Source organism: Centroberyx affinis, unplaced genomic scaffold, assembly GCF_046629955.1.
Source record: "Centroberyx affinis isolate AG114_WGS23_722 - 3 ecotype Tasmania unplaced genomic scaffold, CSIRO-AGI_Caff_v1 ptg002940l_1, whole genome shotgun sequence".
Taxonomy (NCBI): domain Eukaryota; kingdom Metazoa; phylum Chordata; class Actinopteri; order Beryciformes; family Berycidae; genus Centroberyx; species Centroberyx affinis.
Window position 1 is genome coordinate 91,667 of NW_027281057.1, and position 23,674 is coordinate 115,340.

At 43.8% G+C, this 23,674-nt stretch overlaps 3 protein-coding genes across 5 annotated transcripts; 1 reads left to right on the plus strand and 2 right to left on the minus strand.

Moving 5' to 3' along the window:
- Nucleotides 1–2,377: 2,377 nt before the first annotated feature.
- Nucleotides 2,378–11,852, minus strand: LOC139658645 (endoplasmic reticulum transmembrane helix translocase-like). 2 transcript variants are annotated; one of them, XM_071536789.1, is made up of 25 exons: nucleotides 11,362–11,852; nucleotides 10,701–10,790; nucleotides 10,033–10,296; nucleotides 9,684–9,839; nucleotides 9,467–9,536; nucleotides 9,260–9,366; nucleotides 8,996–9,125; nucleotides 8,808–8,863; nucleotides 8,537–8,663; nucleotides 8,304–8,441; nucleotides 8,023–8,143; nucleotides 7,704–7,861; nucleotides 7,066–7,241; nucleotides 6,873–6,983; nucleotides 6,642–6,767; nucleotides 6,443–6,551; nucleotides 6,062–6,255; nucleotides 5,163–5,259; nucleotides 4,865–5,052; nucleotides 4,468–4,582; nucleotides 4,147–4,343; nucleotides 3,538–3,680; nucleotides 3,298–3,409; nucleotides 3,066–3,209; nucleotides 2,378–2,968 (listed from the first exon to the last, which is right to left on the minus strand). In XM_071536789.1, exons 1-25 carry the CDS (start codon nucleotides 11,713–11,715, stop codon nucleotides 2,858–2,860), a joined length of 3,594 nt encoding a protein of 1,197 aa, XP_071392890.1. In that variant the 5' UTR covers nucleotides 11,716–11,852; the 3' UTR covers nucleotides 2,378–2,857. The 2 variants fall into 2 exon arrangements, with proteins under 2 accessions (XP_071392890.1, XP_071392891.1); XM_071536790.1 differs by having other exon boundaries at nucleotides 6,434–6,551.
- Nucleotides 11,853–12,234: 382 nt separating this feature from the next.
- Nucleotides 12,235–13,962, plus strand: LOC139658650 (coiled-coil-helix-coiled-coil-helix domain-containing protein 5-like). Of its 2 annotated transcripts, none has more exons than XM_071536795.1 (4): nucleotides 12,235–12,334; nucleotides 12,614–12,754; nucleotides 12,873–13,024; nucleotides 13,587–13,962. In XM_071536795.1, coding segments are annotated over exons 1-4 (324 nt in total). In that variant the 5' UTR covers nucleotides 12,235–12,332; the 3' UTR covers nucleotides 13,616–13,962. The 2 variants fall into 2 exon arrangements, with proteins under 2 accessions (XP_071392896.1, XP_071392897.1); XM_071536796.1 differs by having other exon boundaries at nucleotides 12,247–12,363.
- A 2,073-nt stretch (nucleotides 13,963–16,035) lies between these two features.
- Nucleotides 16,036–19,527, minus strand: LOC139658644 (LIM homeobox transcription factor 1-alpha-like; the record flags this gene model as incomplete). Its single annotated transcript, XM_071536788.1, has 6 exons — nucleotides 16,036–16,193; nucleotides 16,892–17,047; nucleotides 17,170–17,290; nucleotides 17,407–17,484; nucleotides 18,164–18,327; nucleotides 19,295–19,527. Coding segments are annotated over 6 exons (910 nt in total), but the record flags the coding sequence as incomplete, so codon positions are not given.
- Between the last annotated feature and the right edge of the window lie 4,147 nt (nucleotides 19,528–23,674).

Below are 23,674 nucleotides of genomic sequence, written 5' to 3' on the forward strand. Positions count from 1 at the left end.
ATTTGTTTATCTTGTATTAGGCTACCATAGATTTTTTTTGTGGCATCATTTTGACTCGTAGTATGTGCATAATAATGTAGTCAGTTTTGCTGTGATATTTGTATTATCTTTCTTCATTTTCTAAAAAGGGCTATAAACGTGCTGATATTCAGTCTCTCCCAAGCAGCCTGAAAGACTCTTTAGGGAATCAGATGCAGGCTGTAAATAACAGGGCATTTCTTCTTAACTGATGTGTGCCTAATACAGACTCTTACTCTTTGGCTTTGCTCTTCTTGATTCTGCTGGTTTGCTGTGGAAGCTTCTCAGGTTTTGCAGCTGCAGGTAGTGAAAGATTAAGTTATATCCCTTTCTACTGGATTTAATGATTTTAGTTTAACACAGTTGACTTGACCATGGACAAAAAGCAGAGAGAAAAGTGTAACATTATGTAATTTATTGATTTTCCTCATCTGAATATGCAAACGCACACAGAAGAACAGCCTAAATTCTCACTGTCTGTCTGTGCTTCTTAGAGAGGTGGCCTTTGGCGCTGGAGGAATCAGATCCTGCTGTTTTGATCGCCCTGGATCAAGTTAGAGGGAGTATTGACCTATAGGTTCAAACAGCACTGAGCCTGATCCTCTTTGTTCAGGCTGGTTGGATTTTTGATGTTTAGCAGAAGAGTGTTTGGTGCCCGCCCAGCTTCCTGAGGTCAGGACCTTGTGCTCAGCAGCTCTGACCTCCTGCCTGGCTGGAAGCAGGATCTTCTGGGCCGGATAGAGCCTGGCTCACCGGCTTCACTCACCAGACTGATAAGAGCCTTGATGTCAATATGATCTGTCACCTCATGAGTGTCCCCTGTCTGGCATTCTCCCTTTTTTTCAGCAAAATTGTTTTAGACTAATTGATGAGAACATTCTGCCTTACTGGGATGTATGTAATCATACTCCATATTGGCCTTACTGAAAATCATGGTTTGCCAAACTACAACTACAAAATGCACAGGCTGGTAACCAGAGAATTTTGTTAGGCTACAAACTGTTGTATCCACATCCCAAGTAGTATAATTAAGGTTTGACTAATGGCTTCCTGGGCATATTTTCATGATGAAATTATTAAAATGCACCTGAAAATGAAAAAAAAAAAGATTTTTGTTTGTTTAATTTGTTCATTTTTTTTTTTGTAAAATAGCTTTGTGAAAGAATAGGATCATGAACTGACCCATGCAGATGTAACCAAGCCCAGGTGTCATCATCCCCACTACGCCTAGTCAATTTTTAACTACCAGGGAGGCATTGGACAGTGAATTACACATAGTTTAAGAAAATGGCCAAAATGCCCCAAATTTGAGAGTAAATTCTTGTCCTAAAAAGAAAAATGCAGGACTTTTGGAAGCCTGTGCTATTGATCACCAACCAAAACCTCCTTTAAGGGAAATGAGAAAACTTCCATCCCTATATTTTATTTCAGAGAAATTGGCATCAATCTCCTTTTATGAATAAGCTCAAGCAAAAACTAGCAGTCCAAACAGTTGTTTAGAGGAGGCTGGAGACAATTACTCAGAAACAAATGATGTGAAAATTGAATTAATGGTTTAAGAGGAGGCTTGATAAATTATCCATAGGATAAATATAATGCTTCTAAACACCCTTTGCTTTGCCCTTCATAAACTTTGGATTGTGTTTAATAAATCATTAGTAGTCTAGTGATACAATTTGGGACAGTGGCATCTTAAAATCAGTGGAAAGGAAACTTGGCTCATTTGTCACTTTAGATTTCAAGGCCCTTTGATTGCTTGGTACTTGTATACTTGTTTTGAAATGGAAGGGATCTGGAAGTATCTAGTTGGATTTTTTTGTGTATGTATTCCTTTAAGTCATACTGACCCCAGAAAGAACATATGATTCAGATGGGAATGAGTGAGCCAACATGGAAAAAGCTTTTTTTTTTCCAAGCTGCTGTGACGTCTGTTCATCAAACATACAGTAGTTCATATGAAAAACAAAGAGCCACCAGTTGTCTATTGCTGATCTAGGCTTCCTGAGACCAGCGTGCTTGGCAGTTAACATCAGTTTTTAAGTAAACACGCAGCTCAAAAGCTACCAAACTTGTCTTTATCACTTGTCTTCGTCTCAAACTAATGCTTCATGGAATGGCACATTTCATCCCGGCCAAGTATATTTGTGTATATTTGTGATCCACATGAGATGGGTGCAGGAATTCGATTGCTTTTCTTTGTAGTGTCACAGCATGCGCTCATGTCCTGATCATTTACCTATTTCCTTACTTACCTATTTCCTGGAGCATGGCTGTTCACAGCCAGCTGTTTGGCGTTTGCTGGACACGCTCATACTTTCCATGCACACGACAAAACACTTGACGACCTCCATAACTTGTATCTGTAAGTCTTTTTATAAGTCTGTAAGAGATTTTTTTTTTACTTTTTACAAAATTAAGGAGAGAAATCAAAAAAATTCAAACACTTTGCAATTCTCTTGGAGAATGCCCCTATTGTGTGCCTGTACGTTTCACATTGGCTGGCACACAGTCTCGCACTCCACACAATACTGCTGTCTTCTTGGCCTTCTGTAGGAGGGGGGAGGGAGAGATGAAGCAACAGAGAGAAATACAGAACAAACTGGGTTATGAGGCATAAAGAAACGCAGAGCTGATGAAGAACTGGTAACAGAGCTGGTGAGGGAGGGGCAGAGCAGGACGAAGGGAGGGATACGCATAGGAGTGTGCAGTACTGCGCGCCGTGGCCACCTCAGCTGTCTTGTGCGTGTCCCAACAGCTTTAAATCTCCTCTTCCTCCTCCAAAGTTTTCTCTCCCTTTACAGTTTGGTTGCTAAGGGCAGCGGTTGCTGTTGGCATGAGTTCAAGAAGGCAGCCTGAGAGTTCCTTTGCCCAGCAGAAACTGCAGGATGCGGTCCACCAGTAGGGCGGCGACAAAGTCCACCACGAGAACCTGGGCAATGACTAGTTTGAACTGCAAGGAGGAAAACAGGCAGCGGGTTAACTCACAGGGTTAGTACAACAATACAGTACAATTCATAGTAAAATAATGACAAAATATGCCGGCTCACCTCAGTTGGAATATCTACAAGAGCAAACTGTTCGTTGAATTCTGGCGAGGAACCAGTAAGCAGTCCCACAATGGCTAAACCTGACAGGGCGATACTCCATAGTAGTGGTCGATTCTCACTGAGAGACTCCATGAATGGGTGACCCTATCAGACGAGACAGGGAATGTGATGAGTCTGTTACACTATAAAGAATATAAATATGGCAAATATTTGTGGCAATGAGAATGAATACCTTGTAGTTAATGGCAAAGGTGGCCATCTGCATGGCCATGGACATTATGTACACGGTGCTGTTGATTAGACTGGGCTCAAACTCTTTGTATAGGTCCACAAATTTCTCCTCTCTGCAAGAGAAAAGACAAATGAATGTGATGTCTAACTTTGTAAAGCGGTGTTATCGCTCTTTTTCTCTCTCTGCATGTACAGTATGTATGTGTGTGTGTGTGTGTGTGTGTGTGTGTGTGTAATTCACCTGGGAGGACTTCTGCTCTGTGCCCCTCTGTAAAGGTACACCAGACTGCAGAAGTGCACAGCAAACTGCAGTAATACGGTCAACACCGTATAAAGATTGAAGATGTTTGGTAAGGGCCGCTCTCGAGACAAGGATTTTAGTGGCTGTGTAGACAGGAGAGGAAAAGATCATTAATTTGGTTGCTACCTTGGACAATGGCCAAGGATTTAGACTGCCGCTCTTAACAGGATCACAACTTCCAACTTCTGCCCTTGGCATCTTTATCCCCAGGATAAAGAAACACTTAATTCTCTTTGTGATAGCCAAGGTGAACTCATATTAGGGGGCTCCTTTGGGAAGGAACCTGTGTTTTTTTTTTATCTTCCTTGTTTCTTACTTTAATAATTTGATAATGTGGTTTAGGTCTCCTGCACTTAAACAAATATTTTAGGATGAACAGTGGAGACAGAATTTACTTTTTTGAACGTGACTATGACCATTCTTGATGTTATCTGCTGTTTGTATTTTTCCATTTCTCGGTAGAAGATTACCTTGACCAGGAGGACAAATCAGACACAACATAAGCCTGATTCTCAGGTCACTCTCAGGTAGTGAGACTCATTTTCTCACCTTTGACCTAGAGATGAAGAGGAAGCAGCCGGCCAGCAGCAGGCCCTGCAGGGTGGCCTGGAAATCGCTGAACTTGACCCCCTCGAGGTAGAGCACGGACTGGCTGTAGGCCAGCACCAGGGCGTTCAGAGCGAGGATCTTAAACATCTGGAGTGTTGTCACTAGAGTGCAGCGGCCCTGCTTTATTACGTGGCAGACTGGGGAGGGAGAGGAAGGAACCGGCTTCAGAAGAGGGGAGGGTATGTTACGTTTGGGTACGTTTGGGTATTTGCCAGCTGTGATTGTCATGCAACTGTGAAATTACGAATGCCTGTTACTCACTGCACTGTATGGAGGAGAGTTTGGAGGTGAAGGGCGCAGCGATGGAGGCATCTCCCAGTTTCACTACTTGTATCTGATCCTCTTCAAGCTCCCGTAAGACTTGGCTGATCCTCTCCTGCGACAGAGCAAACCCTGAAGTTTAGATCAGCGCACAACAACTCTATACTCCACCCAAGGGTGCCAACACAAAAGGTAATCTATAATGCATGCTGCCCCCTTCATTTAGATAATGAGAGACGGAAATATTGAGGTACATTTTAGACTTTTTGACCCACAGTGCAATCGTTTGGCTATAAAACACTTGTATTATGAGCCGTTTGGAGAATTTTGATGGACCAAGCACCAACACTTTCAGTCACTCACAAAGACACACACACACACACACACACACCCCTACCTTTTGTGCTGCCAGCTGCTCTTCTCTCTGGGCCATCACCCTCTGCCTCGCTGCCCTGGAGCTCAGTTTGCCTCCTGAACTTGGGACAGGCGGTAAAGGTCTGGATTCTGCTGTGGATGTCTCCTTCTCTCTTCCCCTTCTCTTTTTCTCAGGCATGCGCTCAGGGGCGTTGGCTAACAGAGCAACACCTGAGGGGGAGGAAAAAGAAAAACTATCATCACTAAACACTGTTGGTACCAGGTATAGAGACACAGGCTTGCAGTATTGATGCTCTTGCACGGTGGTTGTTAAATCTCACCTATGTGGGCGTGCTTGAGAGCGCCGACATCATTTGTACCGTCACCACACATCAACGTCACATAACCCAGCCCCTTTAGGCTAGTGATCACAAACTCCTAAAACACAATAGACAACCGTCATTAATCATAGCTGAACATTTCCAAAAAACCTTAAAAAGGAAAATTCCACCCTCGGATACTCCTACACTGTTATATATCATATATCATCAGTGCGTGATGTTTGATGCGTTCCAGGAGTCATTTTTTGATGAAGTGTTTTTGGTGTACCCACTTTCCCTCAACCTGCCTCGTCTACTTCTACTTCAGTTAGCGATTTCCTACATTTCCCAGAATGCCTTTTCGACAACCTTCAGACAATGTGCCTGAGCTTGTTCCAATCAGCTGTGGGTTTTACATGTAGGTGGAGTAGTGATAGCAGAGTTTTTCCAGTCGAGCAAAAGCAATGCATCAGGTCTTGGGGCAGCATTGCATTATAGACTATTGAGGTTACTGTCAGTCAAAAAAAAAGGCATCTCTGCCTCTTCTACGATGGATTTCTCCCTGTATGATTACTGAACATCAGAACAAAATGGTGAGTCTGGAAAGAAGCCCTTGCTCTTTGAGTCTGAGGGTCTGACACCAAAACCTGATGTTTACCGCTTATGTTTTAGATAGTTGAAAACCTCCATTGTAGCTGCGCTGGAAATATCTTGACATGTCACGTCATCTATGTTGGCCAGTTATCCACAGAAATAGGAAAAATAAAAACAACAAACAACAGAAAAGGCCAAGAAATGCAAGGTACATAGCCAATAGCTGTTTTTTAACAGCAGTGAAGTGTTTTAGGGTGAATATTTCCTTTAAGAGCATGAATTGCAGATAACATTAGCATGTAACAGGGTGACGACTGAGGACCCACCTTCTGTTTTGGGCTGACCCGGGCAAACACCTGTACGTGAGGCAGGAGGTTGTGGAGTAGTCGGGTGTCACAGCTCAGTCTGGTCAGCCCCTCCCCTGTTACACACAGGTCAAACTGACGGACGAATGAGGAAACTGAGGGTGGGGGCAGCGGTATGTGCACACTGCCATCTATGGACTCCCACTGCCACTCACCTGGAAAACATAACACACCAGATCAGTGACAGATAATTCTACACTATGTCCTTCTTGGCCAAAACAGCTAAATGCATCACTACAGGAATCCTGGTGCCTTTTAGCTATGACTCTCAGTACGGACATTATTCTCAATATATAACTGGCTTACTTGTGTAATGCATGCAATTCTGAGAGCTTCTTTTACCCTGAATGGGACCCGGCTGCAATATAAGTGTGTGCTCCTTCTGGATGAAGTGCAGCTCTTTTGCTACATGGCACGCCGTTAGGGGGTTGTCGCCTGTGATCATCACCACCTGATAGCAGAGAGAGTGGGATTACACATCTAAAAAGTCAGATTGTGTGCGTTTGTGTGTGCGCGTGTGTATAGTAAATAGCTTATTTACGTGATGCGACGCTTCCTGGATCTCTTTGATGACGGCCTTGCTGTCGCTCTTGAGGGGGCAGGAAACAACCATGAACCCGGCAAAATGCAAGTCGCACTCCAGTGCGTCCCGACTCATCTCCCGGACCTGTGCAACCCACAAAGATCCAGCTCAGTCTCTTAACAAACCTCTTCTCCTCAGACAGATTGTATATTTAATATTTCTCATAGGAGAGTAAAATAAAATATGAACCTGCTGATGGCTGAGGTGTCCTATCTCTTTGTATCCCAAGGCCAGAACTCTGGCCCCTTCGCGGGACATTTCCCTGTGGACCTCGTCATAGCTTGCTGGACACTCTGAAAACTACAAAACAGTCGGGTTAGAACAGCAGCATTTAGGTTAAAAGTATTGTTGGGTATGTATTAAGGATGGTGTGTATACCTACCATTCCCCTAAGTGTCTCTGGAGCTCCTTTGACAGTGGAGATGTAGCAGAGCTCAGTGGAGCCCAGTTTCTCGTAGGAGGCCAGGACCGACATCCGCTTCAGAGCGCTGGCGAAGTGGAAGCGCTGGTGGATCTTAAGCCCCTGGGTTTTGATGCCACGCGGAAATACCTTCTCATCTGGTCACAGAGACAACGGTCAGTGAGGCACACACTTACACATTAAGGGGTACATGAACTAGCTGACTCATCAACCACTATTTGACCAAGAAACACTTTAGAGAGGTAGTGAAAAGGTACCCAAATGCATACAGATCTCTATCTGAAAAAGTGAGACGACTAAAGCATCATTGACTGTGTTACATCTACATTCAATTGTACACTATTTGGAAATAATGGGGGTGGGGGGATTGATACACTTGTAAAGGCACTGAGTTAGACCAATTAGCTGAAGCCAGGTAGAGTTTCCTGACTGAACTTGCGTTGCTCATTAGTATGTAAAAGTATGCCAAGCCACATGCATATGAACAGGGACACGCAACTGTACTCAGACACACAAACATGAGCATATCCACTTTCTCACACACACTTGCCACTGCCTCGCACTGAACTGTATGTTCAGTGGAGGTAATTTCCCTGTACCTTTAGTGAGGGTCCAGTCCGCAGCAGTCAGCATGGCCTTCTCCAGCGGATCTCCGACCAGCTGTCCATCATCCAGGGTGACCAGTGAGTGGCAGGTGGCCACCACCCGATGGGTCTCCACTGGGATCTCAGACACCGGCATCACCTCCTTCCCTTCTCTGTCACAAATGCAGACATCACTTGACATGATCCACACAGTGCAAATGTATGCAAATGTTAGGATGGCTTGCTATGTCAGCAGCATGGTGCGTTTTGTGTTTGCACTTCACAAATACGAAACGTTCAGCGTAAAACACAGAGAATGGTAGGCAGAGTGTACCTGAGGCCTGCGACTCCTCGCACCACCAGACTGTCACTGGTCAGGGTTCCCGTTTTGTCAAAACAGCACACCTCCACTTTCCCTGCAAATGGTATCCTGAAAGGCTCGGTGCAGAATACATCTAGGGATGAGGAGAAAAAAAAAGAAAAGAAAAAGAGAGTTGAGTGTCATAAAAGCCAATGAAACATTGCTGTTATGAACCTATTATTACCAACGCTTAATACAAGTATTTAAACATATATACTGCATGTGTGCAAACACACAAGTACACGCAGACTTACAAAGTTTGGCCAGGGCGATAAGCGAGGTGTTGACCGCCAGAGAGAGCTCTATGGGGAGTTCTGGAGGAACCACCGAGGTGAGGATTAGGGTGCACTCCAGAAACAGCTTATAGCGGTTCCTACTCAAATCCTTGGTCCCTATAGAGGAGTAACGCAAAGAAAAAAAGATGTTTATCACTATGATTTTGTTAAATAAGAATTACACCCTAGTGAGTCTATTCTGCGCCCCTCACCTTCTACCCACACATAGCCGGCTGCAGCGATGGCAAACACTAGGAGGAAGAGGATGAAGATGAAGGTCTCCAGATTGTTTGCCGTCACTCTCTTCACACCAAAGAGGATGGTCCGCAACAGTTTACCCTGCAGGCAAGCACAGTTTGCACACATTCTAAGTACACATACAGTTTGTTCAACATGTCCTATACAGAAAGATGTCTATTTTTGGATGACAATAGGATCAGAGAGAGTGACAAGAAAACTCAAATCCACTCAGCATCTCCTCACCTGAGAGGTGTAGAATCCTGTTCTCAGTACGTACGCCACACAGCCGTTATCTACAGCTGCAGATAAAGGAGAAGACTAATGAGCTTGCATGTTCTTTTGAAGAGATGGAGACAGATGCCACTATTGACTTCACCAGTCAAATGATGTTAATTATTAACAGATAAATGAGAAGAGGGATTATCACTCACGTTTGAGTCCAGCACTGGCCTTCAGAGGAGGGCTATGCTGGACCACCTTGGTCCCACCAGAGATGACGTGGAGACGGGAGTCCGTCTGGAGGTCCAGGATTCGCTCTGGGTCCAGGTCCTCCACTGGCTCCTAGACACCCCATAATGTCAAGAATTATGACAAAACCTCACAATAACGCTGTACCATTCAATACATATGAGACTCATACTCTGAAGTCTGGCCCTCAGTTCTATGTAATGTTATCATGTTAGTTTGCCTCTGACCTTCATCTGGGGCACAGACTCTCCAGTCAGCATGGCCTCATCCACGATGCAGCGCCCCCTGAGCAGCAGCACATCGCACGGTACCAAGTTGTCCTGGGGCGAACGTCCTGAGGGGGAGGAAATACACATATGGAACACACATACACACACACTCAATCTGAAGTAAGTAATAAAGTTTTTTCCTAAACGACGTGACAGGAACCTTACCTACGGAGACGATGTCACCAGGGACAAGCTCATCACTAGATACAGGTCTCCACTTCCGGTTACGATACACCTGCCAGAAAACACACACACACACGCATAAAATAAATTTGTGACGCTGCAAAAACATGGGAAATATACTGCAGATAAAGAGGTTTGCGCATGATGTACAACAAAATGTCTGTTTATAACCTCCAAATTCAATATATATGAATCCTACCTGGATCATGTAGGGCTTATTCCCCATGCGGCGGATCTCAGACATATTCCTCATTTGCTGCTGGACCAGGGAGGCCTCGAATGCCACCAGCATGAAGAGTGTGAAAACGCTGTAGTACCAGTACTCATCCAGACACCACAGCCCCACGCAGAATACCTGACAGGAGGCAGAGAATCCATAACTTGACATGGACACAGACTCGCACTGTCACTGGGTCAACAACTCCATATCTACTGCAAATAGCCCTTCGACAAAAATAAGGATTACAAAATAAGGCTGTTCTACAACCGAAGCAGTCAAATAAATTGTAGTTTTGCATGACCACACACACACACACACACACACACACCTGGAACACAAAGAAGGGAGCGGTGGCTCTCTCTTTGAAGAGCTCCAGGAAATCTGGCACCACCATCTCAGCGCGGTTGGTGCCGTAGCGCTTTTCTGCCGCTCTGAGGTCGGCCTCCTCCTGGTAGCCGCGCCACGACTGAAAAAAGCCCATCGGGTTAGCGATGGGAAACGCCACCGGAAGGAAACATTTCTTCTCTTTGTTGTCAAAGATGTAGCGGATCTTCTGAAACTCAAAGGACAGAATCCCCTCGCCATTATCATCCTGTCATTGAACATAAGAGAGGGAGAGAGAATGAATATGAATTAATGACAAACACGTAGTATTTGTATGTAGTATTTCAGTATCCATTCAAGAATGGTAGGGCATTCATTCATTCAGAGACAGAGGTAGACTTAAAACCACTTCTGCTAAAGAATAGAAAGGAAAACCTGTTGTGTCTGAAATGCTGCGTGGGAGAAGAAGAGTATGCAAATAATGATATTCCCTTTAGACAAATCCAAGCACAAATGAGAACAGAAAAATTAGGGCTGCATTACAGGTTGCCTACATTGAAGCCAGGCCAGATCAAGCAGTAAATAGTCAGTTTTAGTCAGTGTGAGACATCTGGGACCCGCTCCCAATTAAGACAACAACAAGAAGCTGATGGGGGGAAAAAGTGCACTGACCTGGTCCCTCTGAAGTGCCACGAGCTCCGCAGAGCCGTTGTTTGGGGTGGGAATGACTTTCGCCAACGTAGCCTTGTGTGTGTCTGGTTCCTGTGTATACAAAGTGAACAGGTGAGAAATTCACACCCTCACTCTGGCCAGGTCACTCTGTTGTTTCTGGTAAATAAGACATGCTCTAACATGCAGTTGATTAATCAATATGAAGTTGCAGCACATTCTGGAAGAACAAAAACTATTAACATGTGTAAAATCAAAATTTATCATTAGGTTTAGGTGCATAAAACAGCCTGGCATCATGTCAACAACTCCCTGTGTAATTTTCTGAACACAAAACTAGCATCAAGATCCTATTATCAGGGAAATCCTTGCTGTTTCACACTTGCAGTAAAAGCTTGTTCATTCATGTGTTCAGGGGCAACATGGTGGCCTTCTATCAGGATTTAAGTCCTGTGCCAGCACACATTCACTCTGCTGAAGTGTCTTTGAGCAAGACACTGAATCCCTAATACTTCCAGGGGTGTTGTCTTGCAGCTGACCCTGACCTTTAACCTCCTTATGGAGGGGGCACGAGAAAACAAGCATTTCCCTACGGATATGAATAAAGTATCACCTTTTTAATGTTATTACTATTACTATTATTATTATTATTGTTATTATTTACCTTGGAGCAAGTGAGCCAACAGTGCGCGTGTACGGACCAATAACCAGAGAGCGCTGTAAGGACGTGCGCGATCCCGATGGCAGCTAGCGCCAGCAGGCCTGCCTCCGGATACTCTGAAGCACCGTACACTCCTAACCACACGTACAGCCAGCCCGGGTAGAGGACTGCCAGGAACGGGAGGACAGTGCCGTGCAGTAGCCGGGGCCTCCGCCTGTAGAGAGTCACCGAGCTCACCAGATCATCGCCGGTCCCGTTGTCATGCTGGTTGTGGTTCATAGAGGGGGCCATTAGCAGCTCACCCGGCCCACGAATCCCGTCTGCAGCCATATTCCCCTCTTTCTTAGCGTCGTTCATTGTACGTCCCTCGCTTCCCGGGCCCCCTCTCTCATCCACCACCCCCCGTCGTGCTGTAGCCGGTAAAAAAAAATGCAATTGTACACACAGAGCGGCGTCCCGTCCAGCTTTCAGAGTCCGTTTTCTGAATCGCTCGTTCTCTCGCCGCTGCTTCCGCGTACGTAAACACGCAAAGTCACGCAATGTTCTTTTCGCTGTCGTAGCACAACACATGCGAGCAAGCTGCCAAGTATGCGTCGTCTTCCAGATACTGAAAATTTATTTTTGGGGGGCAAACTTCATACGACATGTGTATGAAGAGTTTTCTTTGACAAAATAATGAACAGAGCGTACATTTGTCGTTTATTTTTTTAACGATGCGATGAGCCGTCCCTTTAAGAAATTGAAACGTCACAATCGGGGAGGAGCCAAAGTGTGAGATTGACACGACTCTGAACCAATAGAATTAAACAACGATTTCATAATTCTATGTTTTCCTCCTATCGGGTGGAAACAGGGTGTACACGGTAGTAAACTGCACAGACATGGCTCCACATGCAGACACACTGGCGTTGTAACCTTGATTCATCAGTTAAGTCTTCAGTTGCAACAAGCCCCCAGTTATCTTCCAGAGCAACATGTAAGAAATACATACGATTCGTTTCAAGAGTAGGCTACATTTACTTTTGTTCTCATAGTCTAGAAATATAGTGGAAAAACCTTTACTTTGTGTGTGATTCATGTCTGCATCCTCAACAAAACTGCTTTATTACTCATTATCATACTCTTCTAGTAGGGAATCAGGCCATATCATATATTTATCAAGCTATGTTTATAAGGCTAATGGCTTTGGCTCATTGGACTTGTCTGGCATGACCTGACTGATTCACCCATCATGTACCTGTCTGTCACCTTTCAGGCAGGCTGCTATGGACATCACGGCAAAGTATTGCCATAAAGAAATGGAGGAGTACGGGTCATGTGTGGCCTCCAACCCATCGACATGGCAGCATCAGTGTCATGAACTAAAGATGAAGGTTGCTCAGTGCACATCTTCACAGTAAGGCGTTCAAATAATTGTGTGTATCCTCCTATAATGTGATACTGACATCACCACATCTCACCAAAGCACTGTAAAGCATACTCCTGTTCTGTCTGTCCCCTAAATGTGACCGCAGCCCGGTGATCCAGAAGATCAGATCGGACTGCTCCAAGGAGTTTGTGGAGTTTGAGCGCTGCCTCAGAGAAAACCAGACCGCACCTACCTCCTGCTCCCCACATGTCACCCGCTTCCTTGGCTGTGCGGAGACAGTGGATCTCAGTGGAGTGGGTGAGTCTTGGACTGGAGCAGGTCACAAAGAAACAGCTGTGAATGGAAGTGATTAGAAAATAAAAGATCGGAAGATTATAGACTAAACACCTCCACTTGTCCCTTCAAAGAGCTACTAGGTGTAAATTTCTCTACACTACATGGCTTGTGCATGCGGAAATATTTCAGACATGCATGGGTTAAGTCTTGTATTACCTGGGCATCTTGAGTATTGCTGATATGAAGACACTTGTATTGTATTTGGTTTAGTTGTATTTGTTTTTTTGTAATGCTCATACTGTTTTAATTGGAAGGGGGGGGGGTATTTCTGCAATTGTAGTATGTATTTATGTATGCATGTATGTGAAAGCATGTGTATACATATATGTTTTTTAACATGGACCCCAGGAATAGTAGGTGTTGCCTTGGTAACAACTAACAGGGATCCGAATAAACAATAAACACTGATGAAAAAGACCCCCATTTTATTAAGTCTGTTAAGTGGAGCTAATACTCCACCTTCATTGTCTTTTTATTACTATGTTAATGTTCAACATATCAATAGATTTTGCTCTTTTCTCAGATGTGAATCCGGTCCCTCAGCCTTCGTAGGGTCCGGTCATCTTCCAGCGCCTTCGGAGCAGAACTGCCTCCACAGCAGCGCAGATGGGCTGGTCTGCTGTGGATGGAGCCAAGTTAAGTACAATAACAGTTCGGACATCTGTGTGTTTCTTAAGGAAAGGAAACAGAACTCATTCATTGTGACCCATCCACTCGTCGATGGGACTAATTTCTCAAGATATAGGAGATAAACACTGCAGCACTGTGAGCCAGAAAGGGGTCAATGTGGTGCAACTGGGACGAATATATTTTGACTTGACATGTGAATATTAAGTACTGTATCGTCCTTTTACTCTCTACATATGTGTGTTCAGGTGAAAATATAAATAAAAATACTTGCAAGCAAGACGGTAGTTTCTGCTGACTTTTGTTGATCCGTTTCATTAGAATTGATGTCAGACTTGTATTACTCATCCGGCCCGGTTATCCTCTGTTGTTTTCTGTTCCCTCCCTCACTCCCCCTCTCCCCTGGTCTGAGTCACAGTAAAATATTAAACTGGAATGCATCTCTCCCCCACACACCTCTCCCGACTACCCAATGACCGAAGAACAGGGAGTCTGGGAAGAAAGGAGACGGAGGGGGCAGTCCACTTCTAATCAGTGGGACTACTGAGAGAGACATAGGGAGGATGTTGAGTTATGAGCCCTTTGACTACTAAGCAGAACCGTCCCTTTCTGGTTCACTTATTAAAGCTTTAAAGGGGGTAATCGAGAGGAAAACAGATTCTTCCCTGCAAATGTAATATCATTGGTTTATACTTGATGTGAAGGGGATCCTTGGTGTGTCATCATGCTTCAGAATTCAGGAGAAATGAGAGGCAGACGTACTTCAAAGATGAAACCGCAGATTGTATTGAAGATATGGCAACATTACATTCAAAGCACATCACCTGGCAGTCACTGAACGAAAAAAAAAAAAGTCAGATAGTAGGAGCTCACCTAATACCGCACAAATAAGTTACATTCACAAAAATATCACTGTAAAAATGGCATTAGTCGGTGATCAGAGTCAAACATAATGTCATGAAAGAGAATGTCACAAGCTGTAGCCAATCACTGGTACCTAAATGAAACAAATATCCTAATCCTATTTTATTATTCTGCACCAGAGTCTGAGTCCGCTCCAGATGCTGCGTAAAACCTTCCTGCTATCCAAACTCGTCTTGAAGCTATATTTTCAGACCTATTTTGTGACACATAAATATCATGCTACAGTTTAAATATTCGTTGATTATCACAGAAGAAGGTACAAAATATCTACCTAACAACATCGATTTTCAGGAGATGTTCCGAAGAGAGAAATTATTACAGAAAGTGACTACAACAACTGTATTAATTGTAACCACACAGTCATACTCACATTTATTTTACATTTGGAGCACATCGTCATGTACCCAGCGTCCTAAGTTTTGGGAGTTAATAGATCCATTGTTCTTCAATTACAGCACTGCTTTTTAGTGAGCACAGTATAAAAGAAAAGGGAAAGCTGAAGCATCGATCCCTTACACAACCCTGTTTCCGCATAAGGCTCTTCAAATGACCCTGTAGTGTTGCCTAAATGCTTAAAAAAATGTGATTGCTTTTTTTGGTCCACATTTTTCTTCTCGTGCGTTATCAAAATTAAGGTAAGAATGTGATTTGGAATTATTTCACGTGGAGAGTTACTTCAAAAAACCCTGTTTGAAGTGTATCATTGGGAAAAATAAATTGTAATCCTATCCAGCACACTATCCTGAGTTGGGGCTCAGGTCACATAAACATACAGACTAACCTGAGAGCAAGATTCTACTCCAATCCATATACTATATGTTTCAGTCCTTCACACACAATAGCTAATCACTAGTTCTATCAAAAAACTTGCGCAATATACTTTAATTTAGACCTTCAGCTGCTCCTAAGCCCTGCCAACACTGTCCCAAATAAGTGTAACTTGATTAATTCACTGTCAGCAAGCCATTATCCTCAGTAATTTATGATACCAAAGTTTACACAAATTTATCGCGTGCCAACATGTTTGACAAGTTTCTTTTGTTTGTTTTTTGTTTGAAAAGTGCTGTAAAACCCTATGTTTGATTAAACATGACATAAATACACAAGAGAAACTGAGGTCCTTTTACATTTCTTGTACGTTTACAGTGTCTATATTTCCAGCATGTGATTCTTATCTAGGAGAGATTATGGGGACACTATGCTAATCTAATAGTTATTTCCACAGCTGCAAAACGATATTATGACTACGCCTGTCTTGCGATGATTTTGGCCTTGTGGTAAAAGCTCAGAACTGTGTTTGGGTGAAGGCTGTCTCATGGAGAGTGGTCCGACAGGCATGTCGATGGACAGACTCCATTAGCTGCATCTCTGAGAGGTGAAAGGTGGAGGAGGAGTAGGGAAAGGGTGAGAGTTTATAGGGGTCAGGAGGTGAAGTAGGAGTTCTGCATGGAGTAGAGACGGTCGATGGGGTTTCCCACCCGCCCCGGCAGGAGACTGCCCTCCCCTGTTGCTAAGAGACAGTCACCAAGGTGACCGAGGCTTCCATCGCTGTCCAGGTCATGGAACACTGTCTCTGAGTCTGGGGGGGGGGGGGGGGGGGGGGGGGGGGGGGTAAACAGAGTGAGAGTGTGTAGAGTTGAACTGGAGAGAGCACAGAAGACCATGGGAACAAGCACAATATATTAACCCCTTCAATCTATTTATTAATGGATTCACCCCAAAATTAAAATCCAGTCTTTATCTACTCACCCCCATGTCAGTCAAAACTCCATTTGATTCATAGGACCACAAAACACACAGTGAGTTGGCCCATCTCAGCCTTCTCTCAAACTATTGAAGTTAAGGAGGTCATCTTCTTACAGTTCCAAAAAAGCATAAAAATGCCCATCAACTTTCTCCAAACAGCTCATGCAGCATAATCAAAGTGTTTCGTAGCCAAACCATTGCACCATGGGTCCAAAAGTCCAACAATCACCTCATTATCTCCTATAGTTTCCTAACTGTCAACACTCAAGTACGGCGATCTGGTGAAAGACCTTTTTACTACAGGATGTTCATAGGGTTAGCACAGAGAGTGAGGAAAATATAGGAGATAATGAGGTGACTATTGGACTTTTGGACCCACGGTGTAAAGATTTGGCTACAAAACACCTGGATTATGTTGCACAAGCTGCCTGGAGACATTTTAAGCTGTTTTGGGAGTGAGTAGTTAATGACTGAATCTTCATTTTGGGATGAACTACTTCTTTAGTCTTGCGTCTTTGCCCCCTGTCTTACCATAGGAGTGGAGCTGCTCACTGGTCATCTGAGGCGGTGTAAGCCCGTGTCGGAACGGCTCTCCTCCGTAGATATTGGGGTCCAGAGCCAATAGCTGCTGACGTGGCAGTGAGGGATATCCCAGCATCCCATCCATTCCGTGAGTGCTAGAGCCGTCTGTGTGGACATAAAAAATTCCCTCAATCAAACCCTCTTCACCTCCTCACCTGCCCCCCTCTCTGTCACTGCCATGAGCGATATGAACGACTCGGTCTCCGCGTCGTCACTTTATCTCTTACCCTCGCTGTCGTCGTTGCTCTGTCGGCCCCCTCTGCTCGGCCCTCTCCTGGGCCCTCCCAGCTGCTCTTGCTCCTGCTGCTGCTGCTGCTGCTGCTGCTGTCGGCGAGCTATCTTCTTCATCTGAAGCACAGGAACGCACACTGTCAGTATGAAAATTGTGTGTGTGTATGTGTGTGTGTATGTGTGTGTGTGTGTGAGAGAGAGAACATGCCCTGAAGGAATATGTAAAGTCTAACCTTGGCTCTCTGGTTTTGAAACCACACCTGCACGACTCGCACTGTCAGTCCAGTCTCAACAGCCAGCGTCTCTCTTACCTACAGGTGAGAGACAGAGCCATGATGTTAATATGATATGAGGGAGAATGGGGGAGAATACCAATGTCATTTACAGTTAAAACCCATTTACTTCCATCTACATCTAGTTTCCCCCAATCATTTTGCAATGTATGCAGTATGTAATTAGATTTCTTTTTAACATTTACTCGTTTTTCATTGTTTTTAAAATACAAACCTAGCTTCAAATGAACTGCTGTTCCGTCTCACTAAGAAGCCCCAAATAAAAAGACATAGATGTGACAATAAAGTTAGTAAGGCATTAAGTTTTGAGGGATTATTTCCTGGCAGAGTCTTGCTGCGGGTGTCAGGTGATTGACAGTAAGCAGAGCGTAACGTAATGCAACGTGGGCACAATGAAATAAGGATAAAACAGAAAGTTTGACAAAACCAAATTAAGGCTTTCATGTTTACTGTGATGGATTATCTAGGTCGGGCAATTTTCAAGTTTGTGGAAATTGTTTTTCATACTGCACAAAAATGAATGGCAGCAAATAGCTTCTTCTGAAGGTAGGAAAATGAGCCCTGATATCTCCAACTATGCTGACTGTGTGCGGACACCACTAGGAATAATGTAAAGGAAAGAGGCAACATAGATGAAAAAAACACCGGTATTATCCTTCAGCGCTGTATCCTGTTATATAAGAGAGAGTCCGCTCACCTTGCGGCAGGGCTTAGAGGACACTTCAAAGGAGGCCTTGAAAGCGCGTCGCTGCTGTGTGGTCAGGATGGTGCGGGGTCGTTTTGAACGCTTGTGCTCTTTGCCTTCATCGCCGCCCTTCCCCCCACCAGAGCCTCCTCCACCATCCTCATCCTCACTCTTCACTAAGAGAGGTCGGCAGAAAACACAGCAGTCAGAACAGAGCGCAGGAGAAGGTGCATTTTCATTGTTTTTCCACACACATAAAAAGATTATGGACATAGAGAGGCAGGCTTGTGAGCAGAAGGTCTCCGTTTCAAATCCCTCAGTTTAGAAACGGAAAAGTGGAAGTGTTTAACACTGAGGTGCCCCAGAGCAAAAGCTTTTATCCCCCAGTTGCCCAAGGGGAGCAGGTCAGCAGCCTACAGTGAAGGATTGGGGTTGTACTGAACTCCTTCCTATAGTGTGAATGTGTGGAACTGTGTATGAGGCAGGCTGTGCTGAAAATGAATGCTGGATGAGTGAACGCTCAACATAACTCTTCCCTGGATGAATAAAGGTTCTGATGGTGATTGGACGACATGCATTTAACCAACTACTGACAAATAATGTATAATGTAATGTATAATAACAAAATCCCCCAACAGAATAACAATAACTTATTTAATGAATGAATTGATGAATTAACGCTATCAACAGAATCAAAAATGCAAATGAATTGTACAAATAATGTTAAATAAATACAGTTACACTTTCGGATTAATACCAACATCTCATTTTGGGATCGTCATCCAAAAGCTTCCCATGTCAGATTATATTAGGTGGGGTTTACATACATATTCATAAGCATGTCTAGGTGAGTGTAAGTGTGTGTGCATGTGTATGCGTGTGTATGTGTCTATCCCACCTACTCCATACAGACAGGGCTATAAGCCTGTGAGGTTTCCCTTCACACTGATGGTTGGAGAGATCAACACCCAATCCCTACCAGGAGTGCTGTTCTGAAATTAACCCTAAACTAAAAGAGAATTTCCTTATAAAGTATCACAGTATTATTATCCTTATTCTAGAAAAAACAAACAACACAAACAACTTTTGAATAGACTTTTAGGAGGTTCAGGTCAAGCGATCCTGTCACAAAACTGACTCTACCTGATTCAGTCGGGGTGGGACTGATGGCGGCCAGCATTTCTCTCTCCTTCTCGTAGTCGACGCGACACAACAGCTGGCCCTCCTTCAGCACGAACTCATCACCTCTCTGCAGCCGGCGCTCACACTCGCAGCAGCTGAAGCAGCCCAGGTGGTACACCTGGCCCAGCACCCGCATTATCAGTTCAGAGCGGCCAATCACCTGCAGGCAGGCGCTGCACTTCCTCACAAACAGCCTGGAGGCACGCAGACAGACAGAGAGACAGACAGAGAGAGAGAGACAGACAGACAGAGAGAGACAGACACATGGGCATGTAAGTGAAGGATATGTAGGTTAAGACACAAACATAAACTGTAAAACAGAGGAGTGCACAGAAAGAAAGGTAAGGTAATTAAAGATGGAAGCACAGACACAGAGCATTGACTCGTTTACCCTCAGCTCCAATTATTCTGGAGATTAGCATAGTCTCTTAATTAAAGGTCGTATAAACATTACCCAATGCACAGAGCAACAAGGTGAACATCTGCTAACAGGCATTACAGTTGTCTGTATTGTTATATTGTATTTTCTTTTCTCCCTCTTGACAGTAGGTGGCAGTAGTTCACCAATGATAAGGGAGCTGCCTGTTGCGATTCTCTCTCTTGTGATTCCTTAAATGTTGAGATCTATCTGAGAGAGTGAGCTTCAATCGACCCATATCCCACCCACAGACTAAAAGCAATGATTTAACATGATGAATAAAGTTAAAGTTCCAGTTTAATACAGTCTCTCTCTGAGGTCCATTGGTTTTCCCCATGACCACTTCTCTCCTTTTGTCCCTCCGTCTCTCCTCCTGTGAGATGTTATAACCCTTCAATTTCTCTCCCGCCTCACCATCTCTTCACATCCCCATTTCCATTCAGCGGGCCTAAGTCTCTGCCATTAAATTCCTCTCAAATCCCTGCTCTCTCACTTCGGCTCCCTCCCCCCTCCCTCCCTGGCATTTTCTGCCAGCATTCCCAGTTCTCCCTCACGCCCTCCCAGCCTGCCTCCCCAGTTCACTGAAACTAATAAAGACAGGATTAATTAGATTGTTGTTTAAACAGTGCGATGGCCAGACAGACGCTGTAAACTCATAACCAGGGATTGGGGATAGCATGGGGTTAATCTCTCTCCTCTCACTTATGCACACTAAAACACACATACACACACGAACACACACACACACACACACACACATGCACGCACACACACACACACACAAAATCCATATACCTAGTCTGATATTGGCTGGTTACTCACGGTAACCATGTCATATCCCATCATCATACTTGTGGTGTACAGTACATCTGCAACACACCTGCCATCCCATCAGGAAATATTGACAGTGCGGATACTTTGGATCATCAGAGCATTACACATGAAGAGGAGGATTTACCAGGTAGACAGAGCATAGGTGTAAAAAGGAAAAAGGTACTTGAAGGCAGAAATAGCAGCAGAAAATAACAAAAACCTGAATAAAAAAAGAGGGAGGATGAGAGAGGAGCGGAGGGGGGGGAGGAAGGGACGAAGACAGAAGTGTTGACGCTCCCTGACTGAGTGATAGGAAGGTGTTGCTGCCCAAATCTGGAGTGCAAAGAGGGAGCCAGGTCTGCACATTAGAGCCCCTAATCTGTGATTCTGTCCCAAACGCAGCTGCTACGGCTAATCTTTCTCAATCCATCTGCCAAACGCTCCCCAAATTCCCCAAATGACAGTGTCACTAACTTAACATCATAACACAAACACAGGCATCCCTACAAGCAGCCTTACACAGATCTATTGTGACAGACCCTTGCATTCAACTACATGTTGCTCACCCTCTTTTATTGAAACGTTACATTGCATCTTAGAGATGCCAGTAGCATAAGATGTCAACAAACACGCCCCACGTGTCAATCATTATTCCTGGCATTGAACCGATGCCTGAAAGAGAGCAATCGCAGCTCTGCTCTGCACAGCCTCAGTCTCCATCCAAGTGCATAGTGCTGCACCAGCATACCTTAAATACTTCCTTTCACTGTGAAAAATGACAACAGAATCATCAGAGAATTGCTTGACATAAGACTAATGATGTTGGCGGTTGAGTCCCCCTTTCCCTAATCGGGGTGTACACAGCACGGTAGGAATTTACTCAACATGGCAAATGAAGGCAACTTGGGGCAACTGCCACAGAGGGGGGTCTGTAAGTAGATCAGTCTAATCCCTCTAATAGAAGCATCATTCACACTGGCCCTTACCAGGGGATATAGCTTTCAATAAATCACTATGGACAGAACGGGTAAACCCTTTACAGCACAGCTCACACACACATATGAGGTAAACCTGGCCAAATTTATAGCATCTACGCAAACATACCCACACATTGTTTAGCCTATATTTCAATATTCATGTTTTACACAAAAATGTTGACCTTTACATATCTTTCTAGTCATTGCAGAATATTGCAGATCTTGCACAATGTGCCTGAATATGTTTAGTTTGGTTTTTACATGATTTTTGCATGATTACCTATAGAAATTCCCAAGCAAAATAGGCCACATGGCTACATATTAATTATATAATGTTCTGTTCTGCTGCGAAACGTCCATTTTTGTCATAAATTTTTCTTCTTAAAATTATTTTATGGCATGACTTTGATTCTTTAAACGTCATCTATACATCTAAGAGGCATTGGCTTAGAGCACCATCCTGCATAGCAAAGTTCTGCCCACATTTACAGTCATTGCTTTTAAAAGAAAATGTATTCTGGTTTCTGATATCCCATGTTAACTAACAGCAAAATATGTACAATAAAATGCACATTTCTAAAATAGGGTTAACCATGTTGATTATGTAATGGCATTACCATAAAAACATGACTTCTAAAGTTTGAATACATCACCTAATATAGGCATGTTTTTGCTCACACCAGGATTCAGTGGAAAAATGAAAATATGCATGACATTGACCTGAGATACAGAGAAACTTGTTTTTCTTGCGTTTGAATTTCCAATATATATATATATATATATATATATATATATATATATATATAAAAAGTGGAAATTCAGATAAAGAGAGTTTAAACCGCTGAAAGGTAAAAACCAATGGTTTGCAAAGCTATCTGAAAGGATATCTTCAAGTGGACTTTATTTTGGATTTCGGGGCTTTCATTTTATGAAATGATATCACTATCTGTAATAGATACGATACATACATGATTACAAAAGAGATAAGCGTGAGTGCATGGACCGAAGAGTCAACACAGTCCACCCTAAACCTCAGGAACCTCAGCTGAGGCAAACTTTATCTTCAGTGCACATGGATTACAGAGGGGTGAAGGGGCACAGGTAATTACAAGCACACAGATTATGAGATCCAAAGTAGAGAGGGGGCACAGGTGATGTATTATAAGCATTTGGCGTGTATATTCAGCCCATTCCTTCATGTGTATTGTTAGAGCCTAGGCATACAAACACGATAACAGAGTCTTCATTATCTGCACAAGCTGTGTGTCGTGTGGCATTGCTTTGCCTGTGTGCTCTGACAAGCACAACAGTGTCTGGACTGCAACACAATCACTCCATAAATATGTATGTGTCTGAGAGTGATTACAGTTGTTGTGCTTGCTTCCATAATTGACGAATAATTATACAGGTAAGGGTTTGCCTGAACTGACTCCAGGTTTTCATTGTATCCTATACTCGTTAGGTTTGGGTCAGTTGTCTGTATGCCAGCTCAGGACTCAAACTGGTAAATTTAGCCTCACTCTAGACCCCAGGCTCGTTAAAACATACAAGGCATGAGGAGATGCACCAGAAAAAGGCCTGCCACCCATTTTGATTCCTTATCCATAGTTTGAGATGCATTTCTGTTCCTGAACATGTGATGTGTCAAGGTGTTCATGTATTGCAGCTTGTGATTCCCACATATATTATGTGTCCAGAATGACCATTGTGTGTGGCAAACAAATGGGTGCCTATGCATGTCCTGAAAATGTATAAGTGCATGCAATGCATCATGTGGAATTGATATGAAAAGTACAAATGATATGTAACAATCTTACTTTTAAGTTGTGTTGTGTTTAGTATCCATTTCTTAGATGTGTGAGTGTGTGTGTGTGTGTGTGTGTGTGTGTGTGTGTGTGTGTGTGTGCGTGCGTGCACACTTGCAGCGGATATTGCTCTGTGAAGCAAAATGGCTCAGAGCCAGGGTTCAGTAATCACATCATCTCCTTTTATTAAATCTCCCTGCACTGCTTCTGTGTTATTAAAATCTCCCAGCATTCCCCACGATACTCGCTACCCCTGCCACCACTCACTCACACTCACACACACACACCGATACACACACACACACACACACACACATATATAAATATA

Coding starts and splice junctions, on each gene's coding strand:
- LOC139658645 (XM_071536790.1), bottom strand. CDS start 11,715: ATGAACGACGCTAAGAAAGAGGGGAATATGGCTGCAGACGGGATTCGT. Junction 6,984..7,065: donor CAGAGACACTTAGGGGAATG/GTAGGTATACAC, acceptor ACTGTTTTGTAG/TTTTCAGAGTGTCCAGCAAG. Junction 4,344..4,467: donor ACTCTCCTCCATACAGTGCA/GTGAGTAACAGG, acceptor CTCCCTCCCCAG/TCTGCCACGTAATAAAGCAG.
- LOC139658650 (XM_071536795.1), top strand. Junction 12,755..12,872: donor GCTCAGTGCACATCTTCACA/GTAAGGCGTTCA, acceptor ATGTGACCGCAG/CCCGGTGATCCAGAAGATCA. Junction 13,025..13,586: donor AGTGGATCTCAGTGGAGTGG/GTGAGTCTTGGA, acceptor CTCTTTTCTCAG/ATGTGAATCCGGTCCCTCAG.